General features: G+C 39.8%; 1 protein-coding gene across 1 annotated transcript in view; it reads left to right on the plus strand.

Annotated features, from left to right (window-relative positions):
• Window positions 1-2,020: 2,020 nt before the first annotated feature.
• LOC112118945 (chromodomain Y-like protein) overlaps window positions 2,021-22,343 on the plus strand; it is a 168,049-nt gene continuing 147,726 nt past the window's right edge. Inside the window, exon 1 of the mRNA XM_024217451.2 lies at window positions 2,021-2,279. Coding sequence (XP_024073219.1) covers window positions 2,256-2,279 — 24 coding nt within the window. The 5' untranslated portion in view covers window positions 2,021-2,255. The remainder of the gene's footprint in view (window positions 2,280-22,343) is intronic.

Consider the following 22,343-nt stretch of genomic DNA (forward strand, 5'->3'; position numbering starts at 1 on the left):
ATGGTGGGGATGGGGAAGAGGAGGATGAGTATGTGGATGGAGATCATGGTAGGGATGGGTAGAAGGAGCAGGAGGAGCATGCTGAGTAGGTGGATGCTGATCATGGTGGGGATGAGTAAGTGGATGGGGATCACTGTGGAGATGGGGGGGGAGGAGGAGGAGGAGGAGTAGGTGGATGAGGATTATGGTGAGGAGGGTAGTAGGAGCAGAATGATGAGGAGTGGGTGAATGGGGATCATGGTGGGGATGGGTAGGTGGATGGGGATCACGGTCGGGATGGGAGGAGGAGGAGGATGAATAGGTGGATGGAGATCATTGTGGGGATGGGTAGGAGGAGTAGAAGGATGAGGAGTAGGTGGATGGGGATCACGGTGGGGATGGGTAGGAGGAGCAGGAGCATAATGAATAGGTGGCTGGAGATCACTGTGGGGATGGGTTGGAGGAGCAGAAGGATGATGAGTAGGTGGATGGGGATCATGGTGGAGATGGGTTGGGGGAGCAGGAGGATGATGAATAGATGGATGGGGATCATGGTGGGATGGGTAGGAAAAACAGAGCATGAAGACTTGGTGGATGGCGATCATGGTGGGGATGGGTAGGAGGAGTATGATGAGTAGGTGGATTGGGATCATGGTGGGGATGAGTAGGAGGAGCAGAAGGAGGATGAGTAGGTGGATTGGGATTATCGTGGGTATAGGTAGGAGTAGCAGGAGGAGGATGAGTAGGCGGATGGGGATCATGGTGGGGATGGGAAGGAGGAGCAGGAGGATGATGAATAGATGGATGGCGATCATGGTTGGGATGGGAAGGGATGATGGGTAGGATGAGTAGGTGGATGGGGATCATGCTGGGGATGAGTAGGAGGAACAGGAGGAGGATGGGTAGTTGGATGGGGATCATGGTTGGGATGGGGAGGAGGAGAATGATGAGTAGATGGATGAGGATCATTGTGGGGATGAGTAGGAAGAACAGGAGGATGATGAATAGGTGGATAGGGATTATGGTGGGGATGAGTAGGAGGAGGAGGATGAGTAGGTGGATGGGGATCATGGTGGGGATGGGGAGGAGGATGAGTAGGTGGATGGGGATCATGGTGGGGATGGGGAGGAGGAGGAGGAGGAGGTGGATGGGGATCATGGTGGGGATGGGTAGGAGGAGGAGGATGAGTAGGTGGATGGGGATCATGGTGGGGATGGGTAGGAGGAGGAGGATGAGTAGGTGGATGGGGATCATGGTGGGGATGGGTAGGGGGAGCAGGAGGAGGATGGTGAGTAGGTGGATGGGGATCATGGTGGGGACGGATAGCGGGAGCAGGAGCATGATGAGTAGGTGGATGGGGATCATGGTGGGGATGGGTAGGAGGAGGATGGTGAGTAGGTGGGTGGGGATGGGTAGGAGGAGCATGATGAGTAGGTGGATGGGGATCATGGTGGGGATGGGTAGGAGGAGGAGGATGAGTAGGTGGATGGGGATCATGGTGGGGATGGGTAGGAGGAGCAGGAGGAGGATGGTGAGTAGGTGGATGGGGATCATGGTGGGGATAGGAGGGCGAGAGGGTTTAGCAGGGGTCCCGTCTCCTGTGAACTCTGGGACTCCCCACATGGCTTTGCCTCATCTCCCAGGTTGGCTGAGTGTGGCGGCCCCTTTGCCCGGCCCGTCCCTTCCTCCCCAGGACGGTGCCAGTGGGGCGCACACATTCTTTCCAGGGCTGGAGCCAGGCAGGCGCCTCAAAGCGCGGAGCCAGCCCATGGCCGCTCTGCCAGGACGTGCCGCGCCCGGCCAGGGAGCTCGCGCGCCTCTCGCCCGCCGCCGCCTCGCGGTGCCCTCCGCCGCGCAGACAATGGGAGATCAAAGGGGGGGAGGAGGAGGAGGATGGTGCGAGAGGCGGCTGAAGTCGAGCCGGAGCGGGTTGCGTGTGGCGCTCTCTCTGCGCTCGATTAGTGATCCTGGGGAGCGAGCCGGGGACAGAGGGGTGGGGGTGCGGGGAGCCGCCGTGTGGGTGAGTGTGTGTGTGTGTGAGTGTGTGACCGGGTGAGTGTGCGAGCGAGTTGCGCAGCTGCTCTGCGCGCAGCCCCCGCCGCCGCAGCAGCGCTGGCATTTCGTGCGGGGAGCGGCGGCCAGTTGCACCGGGGAGCGAGAGGCAGCAGCGCGCAGGAGGAGGAGGAAGGAGAAGGAGGAGGGAGGCCACACAGACACCAACTGAAACAAAGTATCTCCAAACCAGCCCCCAACTCCACCTTGTGAGACTCCCCAGCATGGCTTCCGAGGAACTCTACGAGGTAATGACCCAGAGCACCAGCCCTGCCCCCCACCCCGTCCGTACACACACTGCCCGACCCCCCGCCCTTCTTTCGGGGCTGTTTGAAACACTGCAGGCTTGTCACCACACTTGCTCCTGCTGCTGCCCCTTCTCTGCAGGGCCCGGCGGGTGCAGGGTTCCCCCACCCGCCGCCTTCCTCCCCAGTTTTGCTGGAGGAGGACGGAAATATGACTGAAAGGAGGAGACGGTAGAGTGTTACCATTGGCCTGTGCTCCCCCAACAACACTTTGACTCCAGCGGGAGGACGGGGCGGGGGGAGGGGGAGGTTGCTGGATGGTGGGGAGTCGCGCTGACAGCAGCGCCCAGTTTAGAGTGCAACACAAAAGTGTGCCGCTTGGTAGTGTGCAAAAATGTGTGCAAAGCCGAGTTATGGCATGTGTTGGGGGAGGAGGGGGTTTCCTTCTGTGTGTATGTGTGTATCGAAGTACCACCCTGTGCCTTGGCCATGCAGCAAGCTCAGGTGATGCAAAATATTAAAATTTAAACTGCTCATCCCCACATGCTTTAACAAGAAGGTTAAAGGTTGTAAGAGAAGCCATGAGAGCCAAAGTTAAGCCTCTGACACACCATCATTCACCGGGTTCTTGAGAAGTGCTTGAAGGGAGCAGTCATGGCATGAGTTGGGGGCTTGGGGTGAGGAGCGGATGAGATGAGATGATAGCCTTAACTTTGAATTTCCTGTCTTTTGATGCCTCAGTTTTACATCCTTAACCTTAATTGAAAAGCAGTATGGTTTCTCTTGGATTTAACTTCCTTGTTTTTATTTTTACAAGAAGCCATCCTTGGGAGTGTAGAACAGTCATTATTCTGGAGCCATTCTGATTTCTTTGATAAATATGTATTCACCTGAGACAACAATGGTTTTGTCTCTTGGGAGAATACATTTTAAGGCAGGTTTTTTAAAAAAAATAAGACTATTTGTAACCAGAGGTTGGAATTTTGTGTCATTGAGATCAGTTGTAGAAGAGTGCACAGAAAGACATTTTTTTTCTCCTGCTGGTGCATATATAAAAATTGCCCGTTAATAGAATTACATATATGCAATGATGGAAGAATAGACACAGAAACCAGTGAAAAGTATCTTGTGTCCACTTAAATTTATAAGTGAGCTTTAGTGGTGCTGAATTGGTAGACCAGAAAACCAAAGGCCTCTATTCCCAAGTCAGATAAATCATAGTTAATAGCTTTTGCAAGTTTTTCCACCTTATTAATGTGGCTCAACTGAGACTTGAAGGGGTCATTTCTAGAAGTAAGAAGATAAATTTAGGGATCAATTTGGGAAATTCTCTATGTGCAAAACTTACATTGATTTTGGTGGGTGTTCTGCTGGTAAAAGGATTTGCGGAATCGGGCCCTTAGACTCTATTCTCATTACAGTATTTGTCCTCTTTGGAGCATAAGCATTTCTAATCTGGTATCCTGTCTGATACCAATATCTGATGCCTGAGACTGTCATATAGAGTACCAGTTTTGATAGGTGTCAAAATCAACCAACCTCCCCCGCTCCCTCCATTGCGTTCTACTAGGAATTGCATCCAGTCTACAAATTCATACCAAGTGGGCCACTGAGCTCCACTATGATAGTAATGCATTTTGGTCACTAGACAATGTGTTTTAAATGGTGACTTAAGTGAAAGACTCTGTATCTCATTGCCAGTCCTCTGAGCAGTCTAGTTATTCCACCTGTTACTCAAAAGCCTGCTTTTTTCAAAGCACCAAAAGTGGTTGGACCATATCATTATGGATTACTTTTTGTCATTCTTAATCTAAAAATAAAATTAATTCTTTAATTATACAAGTGCAGAGTATGCAAAGGGCAACTAAACTTTTATTTTAAAGCTTGTATGACTTATAAATGGACAAACTGTCACTGATTTTTGTAATTTAAAAACAAAATTGCTGTTCAACCTTGCCAAGTTTCTTCTGGAGGAGGAATTTGCATGGCTGTGCCACCAGTGCCTGATGCTGAACCATCAGAAGAGATGAGATGTTGAATGGAACTCATTAAACTACAATGAGTACTTCTAACTCTGCTTCTGATTTTTGTTTTTTGCTTTTTTGTGAGTTATCTTTTAATTAAGGTGCTATATGATTCTTTGCATTCAGTAATATGAAGTCCAAAATCATGCCCTATGAAGTGTGATTACAGCCCTGTTTTTCCAGTCTAATCCTGTGTTTTGGTCAAGAGATGATAATCAAATATCTGAGAATGTTAATCAGTCTAACAATGACAGTTAAACATGCTGGTGTCAAAAGACCCCGGTTCTTCTAAAATAGAAACCTGAATTGAAAATTTTGTTGCAAGTAAGATTAAAAATTCAGAAGCATTGGCCATTCAGTCACTGTATTGGAGGATTTATTTATTTATTTATTTTACTCTTGTTATTGAGGATATTTTCTCTGGAGACCAGAAGAATGGTTATAGGTCAAGATTTGTAATTCAAACGCAGACAACTTGAAAGACCCCAAAACTTTGGAAGAATTACTTTGGATAAGCTGTGGATCCTATCTATTGTTAGTTCATGAGCTTTTATAGGGGCCTTTTTAATGGTAACTAATTGCTCAAGAAAGAATGCATGATCAGAAGAAGATCTTAAGCATTCATTGAGGAGAGACCTCAGAGATCAGTTGTGTTTTGTTTTGGTTTTTTTGCTTTATTTTTTCTCTTCTCTTCTGGACAATAAACCAAAGATGTGATCTTGACTGTATCCATGGTCGCGACAAGTGAGTGGTTTTTCCTTCTAAAAGCCTTACCTAATTTTTCAAGTGATATTACAGTTGGGGATGGACCTGGGGCAGTTGGTGGACAAGACAAGTGATGGAAAGGTTCCTCTCACTTTTTCCCAAATTTGTCCACATGGGAGGGTTTGACTTGCTCTTTTTTATGGCATCTCTCCTGCCCCCCACCCTCCCAATGCACTTACCTTTTAGAAACTCCTGTGCATATTTGCAGCTGTTTAAGCAAAGATTAGGGCTAGTTTCTCCTCTAGTTGGTTTATTTCACTCTCATCTCTTCAATGTTTATGAAAGACCTTGACCAACTTTCATTGCTTTACTGACACCTGCCTATTGCAAGATGATAATCAATAGTTTTTGTTGGGTCAGCAGGGAAACTAGTGATCCCAAATTATCCAGACAGCTCAACTGCAAAGCAAGTTGCAAGTACTTCGTAGTGGTTTGCCTAACCCCTTCTGGCAGAGCTCTGTAGTGGTGATTGGGATTAAAATAATTCCAAATAGTTGGTGGTGTGAGAGATTTGTTTTTGAAACATGAAGGTTATCCCATGTAAATGTTTCGGGTACAATTGCATATTAACAGCTAGCTTAACAACAACAAAAGTCTGGCATTTAGTAGGCAGTCCCCCCCCCCCCCCCCCCAACTTGTTGCAATGGGTTTGGAAAACACTGTTTCTAAATTTTAGTGCAGTGGACTTTGTGCAGTGGAAGTGTTGTGAATTATTTTGTGGCTTTTGGAGACTGTAGTGTGATTAGATACAAAGTGTTTCCATTCTGCCTATAAACATTTCTGTTGATGTTACAGCTCTTTGATTTGTCCCATCGGATGAATTTCTCTTAATGAGTAAACATGGTCCAGGTCTGATTTTGCTTTTGTTAAGCCAATGCTTTTGGGTTTTATCAGGAAGCAACAGAAACCAAATCCACCCGAATTTAGCCAATGTGTAACATTCCTGCTTTTCATTTTGTATTTCACTTTGTCATTGTTCGTAAACCTGATCGTCATATGTCTTAACATCTATCAAGTCTTTTTCCATTAAAAATATTAAAGCTTTACATATTTCAGCCAGTGCAGTCCACATTTTCAGACTGACTTTCATGCTTATAGTAAGGAAAGAACAATATTCAGGAGCCTTTTAAAATTATATTTTCATCCTTAATATATTTCTTGAACATATGTAAGACTTTGCTTAAAAAGACAATATGTAATCTTAAAAAAAAAAAAATGTAAAAATCTGCACAGGTTTAGTGAAATCACAAGTTGGGGCTCATTACATGAGTAACTGGATGAAATTCTATGGCCTGTGTTATATAAGGGGTCAGACTATACGATTTCTTATCGTTCTAGCCTTAAAATCTCTGAAAAATCACACACTGTGCATACAATTTTGGTCCTAGACATAAAATATACTTGGACTACTGCTCATATGCTTATTTCCAAAATAGTGTTTTCAAATTTTTTTCTCCTCCATGGGAAATACCTACTTCAACATATGGGGCTTTCCATATATTGTGGTGCATTGGTATCTGGACCATAGTCCAAGTTGATCTGTTTTATCAGGAAATTTAAACCTCTTATTTTATTAAAAAATCTCATGAAAATGGCAAAAACCAAAACACACAATATAAACTTTGAGTACTACTGACATTTTTCTTGGTGGTTTGATGAAAAATGAATTGATAGTGAGAATGAGTTACAATCCCCCATTTGAGTGATTTTTTTTTTTCCAATGGAGTGTCTCTCACTTTTTTTCTCTGCACCCCTCTAGCAAGCAGTATAAAGTACTCTGGCACCTGTCCTTTGGCCACATTGTTGCTCCACGTGTGCTGATTCCTAGAATATCAGTTAGGTATTGTTTGTCTGTAAAGTGGTTTACAACCTTCTAGCCATACTGGCAAAATGGTGCACCACGACAGACCAGTCAAATGTTATTTGACAACAAATGTGCTGTGATGGAATTGCCATTTCTCACTTCCAAGGGGGGCAGAGACTTGCTTTCCCATCCTCCAACTAATCAGATACCACTGTAGCCTAGCGGAACAATTCGCAAGCTTGCAAAGAAGACACAAGGTGTTCAAATTTCACCTCTAAGTGCTGTTTAAATTCTCATGTAATTAACTACCCTTATTGAAGACAGCCAACCTAAAAAATAGTTATGGAAGAGCCACTCCTCCCTCCCATTTTTTTAAAGTAAGTTAACAAAGAACTTACACAATGTGGGTTCTGTGTATACAGTAACATCTCTAACATGACAAACCTGCATCTTATCTACTGCACCGCACAGTGGCTAAACCAGTTTGGGTTATCCAATCTCTAACCACTATAATTCACACTCCTCCTCTCCCAGAACAAAGCATGGAATCTAGGATTCCTCTTCCCCAATATTCTACTGCTGACTACTAAATTGTTTTGCAACCCACTGTGAAAGTGTGCCATGCTCTCAAGTAGCTAGCCCAGAAAGGCACTAGCAGTTACTTCTGTGGCTCAAATAGTAAGGGCCTAAGCTAGGATTCTGAAGGTCGAGGGATTCAAATCCTGCTGTTGCTCTGTGGGAGGATGGTATAGTTACATGTGAATCACAAAATGGAAAAACCATGTTAAAACAGTTTTTGTACTTGAAAACAATGTTAATCTGTACATTATATGTATAGCCAAAGTACACATTTCACATTTTATTATTTTGTCACACATTTTCCTTTAGTTACCCCCTAATTTGTGTTATGTGCCTCTCTTTGTGCCCAGTCCACAGGGCATGTGAGCCTGTGACTGCTCATGCTCTTTAGCTCAAGTTGTAAGGGCTCCATGTTTTTTGTTCTAGAGGTCACTGGTTCAGTGTTGGTCAAGATGGTGGCCATGACGCTTGCAGATTACATAGACTCTTCACAGAAATTCATTCCAGCTGATAGGTTATTTTATCATGGAGAGTTGCTCTGGCTATACTTACTTGCATTAACTTTTCAATGAGAATAAAATATTAGAGACACACTGTTTACTAAAGCACATCACATCCTGTCATGGTCTTCAGGAGGGCTAGTCAGGAGCAGCTTCAGCAGCTCAGTTTCTTTCTCTGATTACGAGACAGATGCAGCTCTGCTTCTCCCTGACTCTTGGGAGCTATCGATTGAGATACACCAAAGGTGTACCTAAAACCAAACAACCCCTAGGAAATTAGGGGTGGGGAAAAAAACCCTATGTTTAGTGATAGTTAAGGTTGCAGCTGGACATACCCCATCTTCACTAAACTTTTTCCCATGTTTTTAAGGTGAAGGGGAAAGACTTGTGTGTTTCTTTCCACGCCCACCTCCCCAGTTGCCTGCAGCACTGTTGATGATACACTCCAAGGCTCCGTAAGACTTTCACTTCCATCGTAAATAGATATCCAAAAGCACAACATACCCAAACCTCAGCAAATTTGCACTCAAACAAAACCTTAAGATTTACCTCAACAGTGTTAAGACAAAATAACTTTCTGAATGTGTGGCAGTCAGATGTGCTGATCTGTTGATATAAAAGCATATAAGGTCACTCTTAAGGTTTTATGTTAGAATGCACATTTGATGGGATGGGGGGGTTATGTATTGCTTTTGGGTATCTTGTCAAGATGGAAGTGAAAACCTTATGGAGTGTTGGTATGTTGCCTACCACACTGCCAATAATATGAGGGTGGAAAGGAATGCACAAACCTTTCTCCTTAACGTCTTATTTTCTGTGGTTTTAAGATTTTGGGTGAATGAGATGTCTTGCCGCAACCTTAACTGTCACTTTTTCTCTTCTTTCTCTGTCTTTGCTTCCTGTCCATCAACTCCACAGCGACGATGGGTCCGAACGAGTTTATTCTCTGTAAATCCTCCTGGGTCAATGCTATGAGGTCAATATCATCTGTGAATCTAAGGTTATTCACTGTCCTCCCTCCTAGCCTAACTCTTCTCGTTTCATCTCTCAGTGTTACAGACCGTACAGCTTCCAATACCAAGTTGAACAAATCTGGCGATAATATGCATCCTTGTCTCACTCCTTACTGTCATTCTGAACCAATCCTTCAGCTTCTTGTTTACTCTTGCTACACTCCTGGTCTTGCTGTAGATGTTTTCTATTGACTTGATCAATTTCAGCTCAGGGATGCCATACATTCTTAAGATTTGCCATTACCCTTTCTACAAAATGCTATCAAAAGCCTGTTTGAAGTCTTATAGAATTGTTGTAACAGGTTTGGTTGTGTTCTATATATTTCTCCAATATCTGTCTTATCAAAAATAGCTGATCTGTTATACTTCATTCTGGTCTGAATCCTACTTGTTCCTCTGTAAGCCCTGCTTCCACATACCTCTTCAGGAGGACGTTGCAGAGGGGAATGAATGCTTTTTCCTGGAATGCTCAATCAGATGATTCCTCTGTGGTTCTTGTGCTCACTCGTATCTCCTTTTTTATAGGTTGGTTCTATTATCACTCCCTCCACCCCCGTTCACTTGGCACTTGCTGTTGCATGTAAATCTTGTTGAATAGCTTGTGCGTTGCCTTTACTGTGTAAAATGTCACTAAACATTTTTTTTTGTTTGCTAATTAATACTAAAGATGGACCAGTGTTTCCCTTTGGTATATAGTCTTACATTTTGTACACACTTTATCTTGACCTAGAATATTGTTAGTCATTTATGTATCTTTCATGATCAAATGTAGTTTCAGTAGCCATAACACTTAATTTTGTGTGTAAATTTTTTTTCTTGATGGACTTTTCTTAATATTTACAGAACAATTTGGTATTCTTTGATCTGTTGTCAGTATTAATAGAAAAACAAAACTAGCATAAGACTTTCCAATGCAGGTTGGTCCAATATACTATGAAGACAACAGTATTTACTGTTTTGGTAAACATCCTCAATACACTTGCATGTGCCTCTTTAGCAGTGATCTACTGTAGCTCTTTTGCATTAGATGTTTGTAAAGATGGATTAATACATATGGATATTAATGAAAACTATTCTCTTAACCTAAGGTAGGTTTCTGTTTTTAATGATTTTTATAGCCATTTTGTTAGTATAAAATGTGAAAGAAAATCACTTGCATATTCACTCAATACCTTTTTAACTGTCTACTTCTCTTGAATAATGAAACAAAGTAATTACTGTAACTATCAATTTGTTTGTGATGTTTCAGTGACACTTTGTACATTTTAAAACCCGTTGTATAAAATATAATGATAAAATGGGTTAATGACTGTCAGGGTTCTCCTTGCCTCAAGGCCATGTTGCTTTGAATTTAAGTGGCCCAGCCACATTTACGTAGTACACAGCTATGCAGTCCCTTTTAAAAAAACAAACAAACAAAACTCAAAATAAGAAACATCTTAACTTCCAGATTTCCCTGCTTTTGAGACACACATTGAGACCATTTAAGTTTTTCTCAGGACTATTCTGAAATATTGTGTGGGGAAAACACTAATTTTTTTAACCACATGACTTCTTTTATGCTTCTGGTATCCAGAATTGTGTGTTTTGTTTTGTTTGTTTTTGCAGACAAGGTAAATTCTTTTTACTATTTTGGTAATCAACAGTTATACAAGTGGTTGTTTTCTGGAATAAGACTAGCTTGTGTAAATCACTTATTTAATGGCATATTTCAGATTTGGCTTTTGTAGAGAGTGTCATGATTTAAAGTCCAGTTATATCAAATATCTTATAAAAGGTGTTTTATCTCGGCAAGAATTTGTCCATAAAAATATTATATAGGTATGCATTTCAGATTACATTAAGCCTAAATTATAAAAACATTTTAAAACAAAGACTCTGGAGTTGTAATGTGCTGACTGTAGTGAAACAAGATTCTGTGGCTTTAGATGTGTGTTGTGTTTTGTTTTTAAAAGTGTTGTTCTCCTAGTTACATAAGTTAATATGATAAAACCTTCATAACAGATATGTTGTCTATTGAAGTAATAGCTGCTTGCTTTAGTGGCAGGAATAACTTTTCCTCCAGTTAGCCCTACAGAGTCAAAACAGCTGCAAGAGAGTGAGCTGGATTTTATTCTGGCCTGCTGCTTGTTAAAGTTGTTAACTACATGCAACTGCAGAAGCTGATCCTGCACAATTGTATTCAATGCTAATAACACTTGTCCACCTCTAGACTAGACCACATATAGGTTTGTGTGTCTGTTACTGCTTCTGAGCTAATAGATCTGGGATAAAATTCTGGATCTAATGAAGTCATTGGGATTTTTGTCATTGTCTTCAGTGGAACCAAGATTTCATCCTTGCTCCTTTAGCTGAAGCAGTAGAGTTCACACTTTTAGATGCAGATGTTCTAGGTTCATTCCCGGCCAGTGACCCTACTCAGGGGCAGAGCTTCACAATCCCAGTGAAGACTTGTAAAATTTGCAATTGAGACAAGATTAGTATATGTGATCCGTATAGCAAAATAAGATCTAGCTGTCTTGTATGACCAGACTTTTGGTGTAGAACATACAAATGTCTATCAGAAAATGAAAGAAAAAGGTCATGGGGTTACAGTAAAACAAATTGTAGTAATGAATTCCAGAATCTATTACTGGGTATTTGAAACTGCCAACCACTATAGTAGATAACCATAAACTTCGATTTTATTATTTATATTTCAGTAAATTAGTCTTCCTTACCTACAATGATAAATGAAAAATTAACTTTGTTTGTTACAGTTTGGGTTTTAAAAAGAAAAAAAGTCATGTCATTTTTTTTGCCATACAGAAGCCAGGACTTGGAACACATTGGCAGACCAGTACAAATGTTTTCAGGGCCAGTGTGTTTTTTCAAGTGCTTGTCTTGGATCACTGATCAGGAAAGAATTTGATCTCTGATTGGAAACATGTTTTAAAAACAAAACAAACTAGATGCAGTGAAATTTTCATCCTCATGGTTCATTGTATGCTTTTTTTGTGTAGTATGGGAAATACTTGGATAAGACACTAGCTGTGGGCTTCTAAAAATTTTGTAACATCTTCTGGTTTTCTGGAGGCATTGCTTCAGAATAAATATGTTGAAAAGCTGTATTTTTATCCAAGCTACAGATGATCAATATGAACAAGGGAATTGCATTCCAAGGTACAAATTGCAAATAAGTATCTTTTTGTTCTGAAGGATCAGTATAAAAATGTATTTTACTCATGTAAGAGAAATGTCTCTTGGCAAAACTTATGTGAGAAAGATAGCCTTTTACTTCATATTGCAGGATTTTGTTTTTATTTTGTTGTCTGTCATGTGGGCTCATTGTATCTCTCAAGGTATGCTCTTATTTGGCTTCAAATTCTTAACAAAATATTTGATTTTAAGAGATAAGATATAAATTCAAGTGTTGAAGGACTTTTCTTTGGGACGTGGTGTTCTAAGGCTGTTGACAGAAAGATTGTTGAAATATGGAAGTCGGTGCATCAAGAAGTTGTTTGCTTTGGCAGTTTATGTCCATGACTGCAGAAAAATAGTGATATTAAAGACCTACTATTTCATGTTTTCAAAACCATACACCTAAAACCTGTTTGTTATCAAGTATAGTATAGTAAAATCTTGCTAATTTGCACATAATGAATCCACCCCTTCCCGGCTTCTTGTCCCAGTTTCCTTGTCCAGCCAGTTCTCCCCCTTCCTCCCCCCCACCCCTAATTCGGGTCTGACTCTTGTCTTCTCTGCAGTTGATTCAGGCAGCTACCTCCTCCATGCTACCTGGTCATCAACAGGAGGAGGTCATTGAGAGCACAAGAGAGACAGGCTTCCTGATCTCATTTCTTGGGCTTGGACTTGCCCTGGTGTAATCAGGAACTGTAATTATAGGGAAAGTCCTGCTAGGCCTCCTACAGCCATTGGTTGGAGCATGCTTGGTGGGGATGGAATCTTTGGGAAATGAAGCTACAAAGCTCTATCAAGTCTCTATGGAGTAAGTGCAAATTGCAGTTTTTCAGAAAATTATAAGTTGGCCAAATTTGGGTGGAATTTCATGGGGATGGCAAAAGGTACATCCTTGCTCCATAGGCTATCCCACTGCCAAATTTCGAGTTCTTGTTCCAATGCTTGGGGTTACTAGAGCTTTTCAAAGAAAACCTCACCAGAACAAAACAATATATTTTTCCTCAGACTCATTCTTGGAAGTAGCTGAGCTGCTTTGTCTGAAATTTCCCCCCTCAAATCAGTCTGATGTAGATGCCGTGCCTGGAATGTCTCAGTCCAATTAGTTAAAGTTATCAGCAACTGAAAACAGGGTCTAATAATGGGAAGTGTTGGGCAACCTTAATAATAGGCAGTGCTACCAGTCACATTTATAATAATAATATGGTATATGTATGCACGTGTACAGAGGCAGATTGACTGGGTCATATGCAAGGAAACTGTATCCTAAGCACAAGCCACAACAGAAATGCCTCCTCCCTACCTTTCTCTCTCTCCTCCCCCTCTGCCACTGAGAAATTAGGTATTTGCCATGAAGGCAAATGCCCATGCCTTCTATTTCACTCATCTGGTGCAGGATGATCCACCCTTCTATCCACTGCTGGCATGGTCCTGGAGACTGTGGGTGATATTAGTGGATGAATGCAATTGAGTAGTGCTAGTGGTGCTGAAACTTACTGAAAAATTAATGGATCATGAATGCATTCATCCTAATCCCACCAAAATGTTTCCTTGCCTTGGCAAGAGATAAAAAAATCTTAACTGATATTTTTAAATCTTTCTTTGTAGTTGAATGTTGGTTAAACTTCAATAGTTTCGGGAAACTTTAAGAAAACTTTAAGAAAAGTTAGTATTTGTCCCTCAACTAGTTCTAACTCCCAACAAAATCTGAGAGGACATTGAGTCCCATGTTGATGGTGCCATCACAAGTAGCAGTGCACATTCAAGAGGAACTACACATCCCAGTGAAGTGGACTTGTATTTTCCCCTTAAGTCTGATTTTTTTTTTTCTTTCACTATAACTTCACTCTTTCATGTGACAATGGGAAATTTTCAGCAACTTTCATGACTCATGTGGTCTCTGACTCTTTCAGAGCTAAGATGTATAAATGTTAACATTTCTCTGAATTTTGTGTGAAACTATTGAGATACACATAATTAATATTAATTCACCATAAACATTTTAGAAAATAAAGTTTAAAGCATGGTAATCATGTAGTTTATTAAAAGTTCTGGATTTTCCCCCTCTTGGAGAACGTTACCAGAAATATAAATTTTGCAGATCTGTGAAATCCTACTATATTCCAGTTATGAACTCAGAAACCTCTGCAAACCCAAGGTGAAAACCGTTGGATTGCACAGGTGTAACTAATGGTGCAGTTTGCCCGATAGAGTCTCTGTTACAGGTGGTGATATGCAAGATGGAAAGTACCCAGCTTGATTTTCCCAGCCCAAGCTGAATTGGCCATGGTGACGATTTTTAAAAAGACCTTTTTACTTAAATGCTAGGCATGCTTAGATATGGAAATCATTGATAAATACTGAAGGTGGAATCCCATGATGCTTTTTTTTTTTTACTCACTTTTCAGGGTAGATCCACGTTCTAAAAACAAGTAGTTCTAATTACCATCTTGTGTTTCCCCTCCAATTCATTTCCAGCATCATTTTGGTAGTTTGAGCTTCGGATTATTGTATTCAGAATGTGATTTGAAGTTCTGATTTTTCATGAAGCCCCAGAATAAAAAATATGTTAAACCCAGCTTTCCAGCGATATACAACTTTCCAGTGTTGTGTAGAACTAATTTCTGTATCTTTGGTCTTGAAATGGTCACTGCTCTCTCACACCAGGCAAAAATATAATTCAGGCTCAAGGTTTCATGAATGGAAAGAATCAAGGTTTCAAGGGATGTAGAGAAAAGAAATTCCTTAATTGCCAGTGTACCAATGATAGAAGCCTAAGTAATGAATACAAAGAATTTCAAGTGCTCATTTATTAAAAAAATAAATTTGACACAATAGATATTACTGAAACATGGTGGGAGGATTCACATGATTGGGATGTTAAAATCTCTGAATACACACCCTATTTAAGAAGGATCCTGAAGACAGAAACAGAGCAGGTGGTGTTCTATATCAAAACTACCATTACGTGCTTTAGAATAATTGACAGTTCAGAAATGCAGGAGCTGGCATGCTTATAGATCAGTGTTCTGACAAATCACACGATGGGGTCCTGTTTGGAATCCATTATAGACTACCAAATCAAACTAGCAAACAGGATGAACCATATTTTAAACTAGTTATGTGTAGAAAAAACTGCACTTTCTATCATGTATTTCAAACTGGAGGTCTTATACAGACAGTAGTAAAACTTCTGTGGAGTTTCTAAAATTTTGATGATTTTCTATCACAAAAAGTATTACATCCTAGCTGAGGTAATTCTATATTAGATCTCATTTTGACAAAGATGAAATCTAATGAGAAATCACTGAATGAAAAATTAGTGATTGCCTAGATAAAAGTGATCATGACCTAGTTACATTTGTTATGTCCAAAGAGAAACTAGTCCTGACTAATTTTTTATATATATATAAACACACACACCCTGGCATTTTTTAAAAAAGGGTCAACTTCCAGAAGCTGACAATAACAACAATGGACAAAATTGATTTTATTTAAATTTTAAATGTGGATGATTGGGAGATTTAAAAAAAACCATCTTTATAAGAGGTCCCAAAACCACGATTCTGCTATCAGAACAGAAGTCTTCACCCTGAGTAAGAAGGGAAGTGAAAGCAGCAATGAAAAATAAAATAATCTATTAAAAAATACAAAACGTGTAGGTGACAACAATGGCTATAAATGAGCAGTCATGAATTGCAGACAGTTGATAAGGGAAGTGAAAGGAATTATTGAAAAACCCATGGCCAACAGGGTAAAGGACAATATGAGGGCTTTTTAAAAACTATATCAAGAACAAAAGAAATCCTAGTAATGGTGTAGGTCTGTTGCTAGAAAGGGATGATAAAATTGTCAGTGATGCAGAAAAAGCAGAAGTAGTCAATAAATATTTTTGTTTTGCATTAAGAAAGAAGCTAGATGTATTCAGTTTACAGTGGTAAGGAAATAATTTATATTCCAACAGTAACTAGGGAGGATGGTAAACTGCAATTGCTAAAGATAAATACTTTAAAATCTACCGGACCAGATAGCTTGCATTCAAAAGTTTTAAAAATTGGCTGAGGAGCAGTCTAAAGCTCTGATTGTTGATATTTAACAAAATTTGAAATATTCAGGAAAGTTCCAGAGAACTGGAAAAAAGCAATCTGGGCTCATTCAAACAATGTGTGTTTTAATACAGCTAAAGGGAAGGTCATGTGTCCAGGAACCAAGATTGTAGGGCACACTTATAAAATGAGGGATTGTATTTGGAAATCCCTAACTCAAAAAAGAATTGAGGGGTCATGATGGAAACCCAACTGAATGTGAGGTTGCCATGTGATGTGGTGGGTAAGAGCGCATGTGCAATCCTTGGATGCATAAGCAGGGATTTTTTAAATTAGAAGTGTGGAGATGATGTTATTACTCAGTCTACAGCATTAGTCTGACCATTGTTAGAATGTTGTGTCCAGTCCTGGTGACACAATCTAAAAGGGATGTCGACAAATTGGAAAGGATTCAGAAAAGAACTAGAAGAATAATCTGAAAAATCTGCTTTACACTGAGAGACTGAAGAAGAAGCTTCATCTATTTAGCTTAACAAAGAGAAAGTTAAGAGGTGACTAGATCATGGCCTATACGTGGGGACATGATTTCTGATACCAGAGAGCCCTTTAATACAGCAGACAAAGGCATAACATAATCCAGTGGCTGGAAGCGGAACATAGACAAATTCAGACTAGAAATATGGTGAAAATGTTTAACAAGAAGGGTAATTGGACATTGGAACAGTATACCTGGGGATGTGGTTCTCTAGATTCTCTATTGCTTGAAATTTTGATTTAAATATTGGCTGTGGGTTTGATGCAGGGATTACTGGGTGAAAATATGTATCCTTTGTTATGCAGGAGGACAGATTGGATGATCATAATAGTCCCTTCTGGCATTAAAATTTATGAGCCTATGAAAAATACAGGCTGTCTACCAACACTGGCCAAGGTGCTTTCAGCATCTAACACATCCAGGTTTAGTCAAGGGGTGTATATGTGTAAAATATATTTGAATATAGCACTCTATATACATAGCAATCGTATAAGATAGAGAAAGGAAAAACTTGGGTGTGCATTTTTATAGTGTGTGTGTATTCAAATGAAAGAAAATGTAATACCCCAAGCAAAGTGTACATCTTCTGCACATCATTTTGAAAATATTTTCTCATAACAATTGCATAAATTAGTAACCAGCTGGGAACAATATGGTGCTATTTGTTAAGGGAGATGACAATACATTTCTTCCAGACAGGAAAGAATCCACATTGTTAGCAGGTGACCTGATAGTTCAGCTAATTGAAAAGGCAAATATTTTGACCAGGAGAGGAATTCTTCCTGTGTAGCAATGTGAGCGGCAGTATTTAAGTTGTATAGCTAATTTTAACCACCTCAGTTTTTGCATCTAGCCTTATTTATAAGCAGTGTAAAAAGTTCAAAGTAGGTCTTAATATTTTAGTTGTAGACGTGTCTGCCAAAGGATTTTAGGAAGACAAAGTGGGTGAGGTAATATCTTTTATTGGGCCAACTTCTGTTAGTGAAAGAGACATGCTTTCGAGCTGCACAGAGCTTTTCTTCACAGGATTGTCGGAATCTGTTTTGGTTGCATTTTCTGTGCAGAATCCCACAGAAAGCATAGTGTGTTGTGCTACTTACTCATTTTTAATTGGAATAGACATCGTTTTTATGTCTTATTGCTGGGCATAGGCCATATTCTGTTCTGTTACACTCGAGAAACTTTATTCAAGTCAATGAGTTTACATGGGTGTAACTAAAGGCAAGATTTGGCTCTACATGTGGAGTGAGCAAAGCTTCTTTTGGGGTCAGAGGTTAGTTCTAGTAGTAACTGTACCTTTCTGTTTTAAGTTTAACCCCTGTTTTCTTGGATGTGCAGGGGTCCATGCCTCCAGAAGGAATTTGTAGTTTGGAATTTATACATAGGTTTCAAATATTTTCCTCCCAGTTTCAGATAGTAGCTTACTGAAAAATAGAATTTAAATAGAGTCCTCTTTTTTGCTAAGATGTTCTGCTATGTGTAGCATTTGAACATCTTATTTTCTTCATATATTCACTAACTTAGACATCTAAAATGTATATAAGCTTTATTCTAATATTTTGAACTTCTGGGTTTAATTTTTTAGTTTAAGTGACTTGCACTTTGGCTTGGAAAGCTAATAAAGTTTTATATTTGAGTTTTGGACAGATGGATTTTGCACACTGGTATAGCTCTTCTCACTTTTCTTTAGTACCGTTTTCTTTCAATTTAATGCTGTGTAAAATTCTTAATATTATCTTCCATGTTAACATTATTCAAATTACTAGGCTGCTTGTTAACATACACCTCTACCTCGATATAACGCTGTCCTTGGGAGCCAAAAAATCTTACCGCGTTATAGGTCAAACCGCGTTATATTAACTTGCTTTGATCCACCGGAGTGCACAGCCCTGCCCCCCCCCGGAGCACTGCTTTACCGCGTTATATCCAAATTCGTGTTATATCGGGTCGCATTATATCGAGGTAGCGATGTAATTGTTACAAGTTTAAAAAAATTAACAAACTTTAGACAGATGAGGTTCTATTTTCAAGAGGTATGTTTGCCATGTTTTGACACAACCTCAAAGGCTATGTATGGTATTAAAAGGAAACTCTTCATCCTAGCATTTAAAATTGCATATATTAGTAGGCAGCATTATGGATTTAGATGATTCTTTGATATTATTGCAAGATGCAATGTGACTACAAAATGACATTTTAAGTGGTGGTGATTGTGTACTGTTGTGATTGCTGCTTATTGAGGTCTGATTGTGTACTGTTGCTATAATCTAATCTTAATATGATTTATTTGGAATTGTTTCTTACAGTGCACTATAAAATGAATGCTTACTCCCTATGCATGTGTGTGCATGCATGTGTATATAACTCAGCCCATTGGAAGAAAGTGAGATAAGATGATTTGTTTAATTGCCTATTAATGAGGTTGAAATTTGTCTCCCTTTCTTGTGCTGTGGGTTTAATGCACCTTTCCTTCCTTGGTAAGGCCCAGATGGTGTTCTGCACTTCTTTTTTTTCCCGAACATCTGTATCTATCAATATGGATAATTTTCTAGTGTACAATTATTTAATTAAGGTAATTACAATCACTAAATAATAAGGTGTGCTCAGCCCTCTGAACCATTCCCCTGCCTTTAAAAGCACATACTAAAGTAGTTGGGGAAACTTAGTGTCTGGAAACATAACAGGTTAACGTCTTCTTAGGGCTTGTCTATACGTAGAGTGCTTCAGCAGCGCAGCTGCAGTGCTTAGTGAAGATGCTACCTATGCCAATGGGAGAGCTTCTCCCATCGGTGTAGATACTCCACCTCCTCAAGAGTTGGCAGCTTTGGTGACAGGAGAAGCCCAACATAGTGCTTTTTACACCGGGAGTCCACACCCCTGAGCGACGTAGTGATACCATCATAAATTGGTAGTGTAGACCAAGCCTTAGTATCTACCTGTATTAAATTTGGTGCTATTTTGTTTTAATTATTCATATTTCAGTGGGAAGGTTGAAGATTAGATGTGTGTTATCTCTAATATTCAAGGAAGTCAACTGAAAATTTTAACTTATTCTGAATGTTACTAATGTTGGAGAAACATCTCAGGAGATCATATTAAAACAATTTAAACAATAGTTTCCTTGACACTGTGTATTTGACATTTTTTTTAGTCATTATAAACATAAAAAGTAATTCAGTGCAATTGAAACTGCTGTTAGTCTCTTGTGACATGGTTATTCTATAATGTTTACTCTGCAGTAGTTCAGAGGTTTTGTTCAAGAATTCAACACAAAAAACCCTTTTATGTTTAGATACTTATAACTCAAACAGCACTAAAACTAAGGGATTGATATTTTCAGCATGGGTGATCTCCAGTTGTTGCCTACAAGTCAACCACATTTACTCAGGGTATGTCTACACTAGGAAATTTATTGAAATGGTTATTCCAGAGGAAAAGTTGCCCCCTCCCCCAATTTAACTTAATCCATTACCAAAGTGGAATGAGAGTGTCCACACTAGAATTCATACCAAAATCATTATTCTGGAATTCTATTTCAGTTAATTTCCAAGTGTAGACAAGCCCTAAGCTACTGCAGAGCAACATAGTCTGACTGCATTGCTTCTGCAGTATAATTTTGAAACTGACATGCCTGTGAATTTCAGAATTATGAGCTTTTCAGAACAAAGACCTTATGCAAGTCTGTCTGTCATTCTCAGTCCCCCTCACTCTCGAAATTACATTTAAAAAAAAATATATGTTAAAAAACCACTACTTATGTTGCAGAGTCAAGCATTCAAAAGTCATAGGTTCATAGATTGAGACCGGGAGGGACCATTGTCATCCTCTAGTCTAGTCTGACCTCCTGCATAACACAGGCCAAAGAACTTCCCTGAATTATATCCTGTTTTGAATTACAGCATATCTTCTAGAAAAACATCCAGTCTTGATTTTAATAATTGCCAGTGATGGAGAATCCAACACAAACCTTAGTAAATTTTTCCAGTGGTTAAGTACCCTCCATTAAAAATTTGTACCTTATTTCTAATTTGAACTTGTCTAGCTTCAACTTTCAGCAGTTGGATCATGTTATACCTTTTGCTAGATTGAACAACTCATTTTCAAATTTTTGTTCCCACCTAGGTACCTACCTGCGCTGCAGGGTTAGGTTGATGTAAGCTGCCTTGCGTCAACCTAGCTGTGGAAATGTCTTCACTTAAATTTGGCTCCCACCAGCGTAAGTGCCTCTCTACGTCCACTTAATAACACCACCTCCCCGAGCAGCATAGAGACATGGTCGATGTAAGTAGGTGGATGCAGGGTCAGTATAGACACTGCATTGCTTACATTGACTGTTACTGGCTTTCAGGAGCCATCCCACAATGCCCCACACTGACAATACCATTGATACAAGTGCTCCTGGTGAGGATGTGCATTTCTGACAAAAGGAGCCAAGTGTATGCACACACAAGCGATTTAATAACTGCAGTGGCTGTATGCCGACTTAAGTTGGGTCGACATAATGTTGTAGTGTAGACATGACCTAAGACTGATCAAATTGACCCACAACCTTCTCTTTGTTAAACTGAATAGATTGAGCTCCTTCTGTTTTTCACTATAAAGTGTGTTTTCTAATCCTTTAATCATTCTGATGGCTCTTCTCTCAACCCTCTCCAATTTATCAACATCTCCCTTGAATTATGGACACCAGAACTGGACACAGTATTCTAGTAGAAGATGCACCAGTGCCAAATATAGAGGTAATATAATCTCCCTACTCCTACTTGATATTCTCCTGTTTATAAATCCAAGGATCACATTTGCCCTTTTGACTGCTGCATCGCATTGAGAACTCAGATTCAATTGATATTCCATGTTCCCAAGTCTTTTTTCTGAGTGGCTGATTGCCAGGATAGAGGCTCCTATCTTGGAAGTGTGGCCTACATTCTTTATTCTTAAATGTATAATTTTACATTTGGCTATATTAAAACACACATTGTTTGCTTGTGCCTAGTTTGTCAAATGATCCAGATCAATCTGTATCACTTAGCTGTCCTCTTTATTTTTTTTTATCCCTCCCACATTCTTTGTGTTATGTGCAGACTTTATCACTGATAATTTTGTTTTCTTCCAGGTCATAATAAAAATGTTAAATAGCATAGAGTCAAGGACTAATCCCTTCAGGACCCTATTAGAAACACACTTTTTTTTATGATGATTCCCCATTTACAATTATATTTTGAGATCTATCAGTTTTCATCCATTTAATATGTGCCATGTTAATTTTATATTGTATTTTTAAATCCAAAATGTCATGCGGAATCAAATCAAATGCCTGACTGAAGTCTAAGTATATTACATGAACTCTATTACCTGTATCAACCAAAAATGTAATCTCATTTGAGGGAAAAAAGTTTGACTGGATCTATTTTCCATAAACTCATGTTGATTGGCATTAATTATATTATCCTCCATTAATTCTTTATTGATCAAGTCCTGTATCCATTTTAAATAAATTTAAATTTATGGAGATATCCTATCTCCTAGAACTGGAAGGGACCTTGAAAGGTCATCGAGTCCAGCCCCCTGCCTTCACTAGCAGGACCAAGTACTGATTTTTTGCCCCAACTCCCTAAGTGGCCCCC

The sequence above is a fragment of the Terrapene carolina genome, unplaced genomic scaffold (genome assembly GCF_002925995.2).
Source record: "Terrapene carolina triunguis isolate 2854851 unplaced genomic scaffold, T_m_triunguis-2.0 Scaffold56, whole genome shotgun sequence".
Taxonomy (NCBI): Eukaryota; Metazoa; Chordata; order Testudines; family Emydidae; genus Terrapene; species Terrapene triunguis.